At 32.8% G+C, this 6,098-nt stretch overlaps 1 protein-coding gene and 1 long non-coding RNA gene across 2 annotated transcripts; both read right to left on the bottom strand.

The window, feature by feature from the left end:
• Nucleotides 1–326: 326 nt before the first annotated feature.
• On the bottom strand, nt 327–1,056 carry LOC116010321. Its single transcript, XR_004096909.1, has 3 exons — nt 824–1,056; nt 608–698; nt 327–411 (listed from the first exon to the last, which is right to left on the bottom strand). It is a non-coding gene; the product is annotated as an uncharacterized LOC116010321 (long non-coding RNA).
• A 3,774-nt stretch (nt 1,057–4,830) lies between these two features.
• On the bottom strand, nt 4,831–5,534 carry LOC116033000. The gene is made up of 2 exons (XM_031275789.1): nt 4,946–5,534; nt 4,831–4,847 (listed from the first exon to the last, which is right to left on the bottom strand). The coding sequence occupies exons 1-2, from the start codon at nt 5,532–5,534 to the stop codon at nt 4,831–4,833; spliced, it is 606 nt and encodes a 201-aa protein (XP_031131649.1).
• Nucleotides 5,535–6,098: the final 564 nt, after the last annotated feature.

Genomic DNA, 6,098 nt, shown 5'->3' with positions numbered 1-6,098 from the left:
AAAGGGAAAACCACTGGATCCCAACCAATTGGAACCAAAAATGAACCGGCCAGCAGTATATGTGACTCTATCTCTCACACACCAGGGAAAACCAGTGGATCCCAACCAATTGAACCAAAAGACAGTGTTATATCTCTCTCTCACACACACAAACATGGTCAGTTTCAAACTATGATACATATTTAAGCATAGATTTGTGACTAACAACTATGGAATTTATATATTATACATGCACACAAAAAACACAAAATATAAAAAATTTCTGTACAGAATGAAAAAAAAAAAAAAAAAAAAAAAAAAAAAAGCTAGGAAAAACCGTATGTTACCTATGATTTGTGTTTGAATGTATTTCTCTATCCTTGGCAAAGTCCCATTCTACTTCCTTGAGCAGAAATTTCGGACCCCTAACACCTAATTCAAACACACAGAGTTAACCCTAATTTTAAACACGCAAACAGAGTATGAATTTAGAAATTTAGCTAGATATTAACAACAAACAGACACGGGATCAAAAAAAGGCAGCAGCATTCCAAACAAGATAAAATCGAAACAAACAATCAATTCACGAGAGATCTGAACAATCTTCGAAATGGTCGATCGGGCTCACCTTTTGAGATCTCCGCGTCCCTCCGGAAGATTAGCTGAAGCTCAAAATTGTGGTTTTAGACAGGGAAAAGAAGGGAGAGAGTTCGACAGAGCTGGCAAATGTAAAAAAAAAAAAAAAAAACAAAATGGATAATGAATAATTGGGAATGCATGCAGAGGTTGACGTATCTAATAAATTAAAAGAATTTATAAATTTGATAATTGAAATAAACCTTACCTTATAGTATACCATCTTTGCTCCGAAGGCTTCGTCTGTGATATCTGGAAATCGAAGAAGTTATAGATACAATATTTTGCAGATTTTGATTATTCGATTTGCGGTGTTCAAAAGTGGAATTTGTAGACGATTAGGAGTTTTGCTGTTGGGGAAGAGAGGTAGAGGTTTTAGGTGGATGATTTTGGCATGCTTTCCATTTCTATAGAGGGAGGTAGTAAGGGGTTACGCGCAGAGAGGCGCAAATTATATTGTGGACCGTGGTCCACAATGCATTGTGGACCGCGGTCCCAAAACGACGCCGTTTTAATTAATGAAAACAAACGGATGAATTCGCGCCACTCACTTTCTTTTCATATATACTGCACTTTCTTTTCATATATACTGCAGTTACATTTCAACACAACTGCAGTTACCTTTCAACACAACTGCAGTTACTTTTTGATATAACTACAGTTTCATTCGATAATATAAAAACACAAAAGTGAAACTGTTATTCAGTATCTGTTCATATACACTTCAGTTACATTTCAACACAACTACAGTTACATTTTGATATAACTACAGTTTCATTCGATAATATCAAACACAAATGTGAAACTGTTATTCAGTATCTTTTCATATACACTACACTTTCTTTTCAACACAACTACAGTTACTTTTTGATATAACTACAGTTTCATTCGATAATATCAAAACAAATGTAAGGCAGTATCTTTTGGAATGAACTGTAGTGTCAATTACGGGCTCTGTCTCCCACTTACTAAAACGACGTTGTTTTGGGACCGCGGTCCACAATGCATTGTGGACCGCGGTCCACGATATAAGAACTGCAGAGAGGCGAAAAAGACGACGAGAAAATAGGATAGGGGTTGGGTTTGATCCAGATTCTGTGGCTTATATATGTTTGGTTTGTGGATCAGGTTTGGGCTGTAGTAGTGGGCTTTGGACCATAAATATTGATTGGTTTTTTTTTTTTTTTTATATCAGCACTTTTGATTGGAATTTATTTTTGTTAGGATTTTTGTTATTTTTTGTTTGATTTATAGTGGAAATGTAAATTAAGAATGATATGTTAATTAAATTATATTATTTAATATATTTTATTTATACTTTATTAATGTAGAAAATATTTAAGCATTCCAATGTTCGTTTTGAAGACTGTGATGTGTATGAATTGCATTTGGAAACTCAATCATTTCTACGAGATGTTCGTCCTTCGTTATCTCCAATATTGTTGTTCATAATAATGGTACTTACAATTCAAAATGTATATTACATTAAATGTTTTTTTTTAAATTTTATAATCGATGTTGTATTTTGTAAATATTAATTTATGATATTTTAATTGATCTTGACAAACAATATTTATTTATGCAAATTCAATACACCATGAGTGGAATTAGTATAAATTATTACCAATATTATTATGTTTTATAAACTAATTACTATTCCAACGTGAATCATTATTACTGATACAACCTGTGCATTGAACAAATTAATAATTTTATATTGTATATGTTAAAAGCATGGGTCGTTTATTCATACCGTGTAACGCACGGGTGGACAATTATATGTTGCTGCATCAAGAATAAGTCAACCAAACGGCCTCAAGATTTTAATTTGTGATGATTCAAAAAGTACTTTTAATAGTACTACTAATATAGTTTACAAAGAAGTTTTTAATAATTTGTAATTTATCAATTAATTCGTACTCCAAAAACTGGTTCCCAATAATTTGTAATTTGAAACTTCATTAATCTTACATTTTTTCCCTGCCAAAACTAAACGTTTATAATTTACTATTATTATTTTACAGCAATTCTTCATTTTTATTAATACTAATATTAGTCCGTGCATCGCACCGGGCAATAGCTAGTAAGGAACAAAAGACGCATACTGGCAAAAACTAGTCCACCATATGTACGAGACAACCATGTCGTCTCAAGTCAAAGGATTATTGCACACTTGTAACATACAACATACCGATGACACGTAGGTAAAAGTCATGCGGTACGTTGTAGTCAGTCAATGTTCAGTGACTTGTTATCTAACAATCATCCACATGTCCACTCTCTGTATCTCATACAGAATGGCATGAGACTCACCATAAGAAGGACAATGTGCTAGTCGTATCGGAATTCTAATGCCCAATTAGAATTCCTATGACTAGGAACATTTTTACAATATTTCATTTATTAATTCTTCGTTACTCATATTCTTACGACTTAAGAATGAAGAATTAAGAAGATTGTATGGAATAATATCAAATATTAACTAAGCCTTAATAAAATAAATAAATTATTTATTTATTATATTTATTTAATAAGAAATTAATGCACAAAACAATAAATGTTGGCTCCTAGGGCATACATGTCTAACAGTCTCCCACTTGCACTAGTGCCAATCGGTAACCCTCATCTTCTCAAGATGCCGATCTAACTGCTCTTGATTAAGTAGTATAGAAAATGGATCTGCTAGGTTATCCTTAAATGCTATTATATGCATTGCTATATCACTCTTTCCAACGAACTCTCTTAGGGGATGATAGCAGCAACAAACTCGGCTTCAGTGATTGAATATGCAATCATTTCTTGTTTGAAACTCTTCCAACTAATTGCACCACTATTACAAAAAGTAGACTTTCTATCATTTGATCCGATAGAAAATCAAATTTGTGTATCCTTTACTCTTTAATAATCGTTTTCCATTAGTTAAGACTAAACTTTTAGTTACTTAACTGATGTCTAGTGTTATTCACTTAGATTTGATTGATGTTTACAAGTGACACTCACTACATGAGAAACATCAAAACTTGTACATAATATCACATATATAAGATACCCAATAGCTGAAGCCTATGGTATTTTACTCATGTGATCCCTCTCTTCAGTTGTGTCAAGACACAAACTTTAGAGATATAGATTTCATGCTTGAAAGGTAATAAAACCTTTCTTAGAATCTAACATATTGAACAAATTCAATATTTTATGTACATACTTTGAGATAATCCTATTAATATTTTCGATCTATCTCTATAGACTCGAATCCCAAGGATATAGGCTGCTTATCTCAAATCTATCATATAGAAAATTTTAGATAATCAAACTTTTATCGGAGTCATCATTCTTACGTCATTTCTTGTTATTAATATGTCATCTACATATAATACAAGAAATGTGATAGTACTCCCACTGACCATTTTATTCACATGGATCATCAATGTTTTCACAGTATAGTCAAACAATTTGACTACCTTATCAATACAGATGTTCCACATTCTAAAATCGATATCTGATATCGCCTCTTTGTAAATGATAGGATTGTCACTAGACACATCATCTCCAATTGCAAAGACACTCTCTATGCCATGAAGACAAGTATAATATATATGTCTAATGAACAAATATGTCTAACACTTCTCCAAAGAGGAGGCATAACTTTTTGTTCATATTGTACAGATTCTTAAATCTAATTAGGTTAGGAAGATTTATTAACAAACTCTTTGTCAAGTTATATCTTTCTACCTTTTTTAGATCTTGTTTCCAATTTGTCTATTTTACACTTTTTATATAAGCCGTGTAACCCCAAATCTTAGCATACTTAAGATGGGGTGTCCCATATCTCATATGGTGTCTTACGAACAGACTTAGATGGAACTCCATGATCTAAAATTCATTTCATCAAATGGATCACATGAATTCATTAATATGTATTAAATGCTCATTTATACTATCATTAATCATATTTAAGCGATAAATATCGTTTAATAATGTTCTAGTGCCATAACATTTATTATTAAAATAAATGCAATAAACATTATTGCGAAAAGAAAAATTCATAATTATTCTTAACTGGAATGGAAATAATGTTTTAAATACTAGAATTACATAAATAGTATTTTAAAAACGTGATTAAATGAAAACTGAATAGATAAATCTCCAACAACTAATGCAGCAACTCTTGCTTCATTTTCCATCCTTAGAGCAATCTCATCTTCAGTCAACTCTCTACTTCTTCTCAGATCCTGCAAAGATACACAACCATGTGAAGTTGCTTCTGAGTATATTACCAAAGAAGTAGTTATTTAGACCAATTAAAAATTAGTCTCTTTAATGAGCATACCTTCTGAAGGTTTGTCATTGTCCTTGACCTTCAAAGACTTTAGGTATTCTGTGTAATTTTTTTTCCAATGCCCTTCTTTGTTGCAATGGAAACACATTCCTTTACTTACAACCTTCCCTTTAGTTTTGGTCACTCCCCCAGTTGGTTTCACTTCAGAAACCTTCTTGTTCTTTCTCTTCTTCTTCGACTTGGAAGAGGCCAAAAGAACAGTATCAGTATTCATACCCTTTATTGTAGCATGAGCAGTGCACAACATATTGTGCAGATGAGATTTGGAACAATGAAGCTTGTTCATGTGGAAATTCATTATGAAAAGCCCAAAAGAATTTGAAAGAGACTGTAGAATTAAGTCTACTTCAAGCTCAGAGTCAAGGAAGATATTTAATTCTTCCAATCTCTCCAACAAGCCAATCATATTTAGGACATGATCTCCTACATTTCCTCCTTCTTGTAGTTTTGCTCGAAATAAGACCTTAGTAACCTCATAACGTGCAATCCTACTGTGCTCACCGTATAACTCTTGTAGGTGATTGACCATAGATTTTGTGTCAGGCATCTTTTCATGCTGACGTTGTAACTCATTGGTCATAGAAGCAAGGATATAACTCTTAGCCCTCAGATCATCGTCGTTCTACTTATCAAATGCTGCAACCTCATCATTATGAGTAGCAAGCTGATCAACATCAGCATCATCTGGTATGATACCAATCAATGGAGGATCTTGGTCCAAAACATAACTGATCCTTTCCAAATTGAGAACGACTCTCAAATTTCGGAGCCAATCAGTGAAATTTGGTCCAGTAAGTTTGTTTTCTTCGAGTATTTTGGACAAAGGATTTAAAGCCATTTCAAAATAACTGCAGAAAATAACATTAATTATTAGACACGATTCTCTATTAAACTATTTGATTTTCGATTATATAATCAAATAGTACATCTACTAAATTTTTCGAATCCTGCACTTCCCAAGCAAGAAACGGAAATCCCGTTGGAAGATTTCTAATGGGGTAATCGAGGTCTTACAAATTTATCTCATTCCTCACCTTAAGGGGCATCTTGGAATTTGAAAATTTTGTAAGTGGCCAACTCTTGGCAATACATCTCATGCATGATTCGATTTTATTAAACTTGGGCTCCATGGCCCATTGAACAT

The sequence above is a fragment of the Ipomoea triloba genome, chromosome 1, assembly GCF_003576645.1.
Source record: "Ipomoea triloba cultivar NCNSP0323 chromosome 1, ASM357664v1".
NCBI lineage: Eukaryota > Viridiplantae > Streptophyta > Magnoliopsida > Solanales > Convolvulaceae > Ipomoea > Ipomoea triloba.
Note: the sequence above shows the minus strand (reverse complement) of the source record. Positions and strands in the feature narration are given on the sequence as shown.

Coding starts and splice junctions, on each gene's coding strand:
- LOC116033000 (XM_031275789.1), bottom strand. CDS start 5,534: ATGACCAATGAGTTACAACGTCAGCATGAAAAGATGCCTGACACAAAA.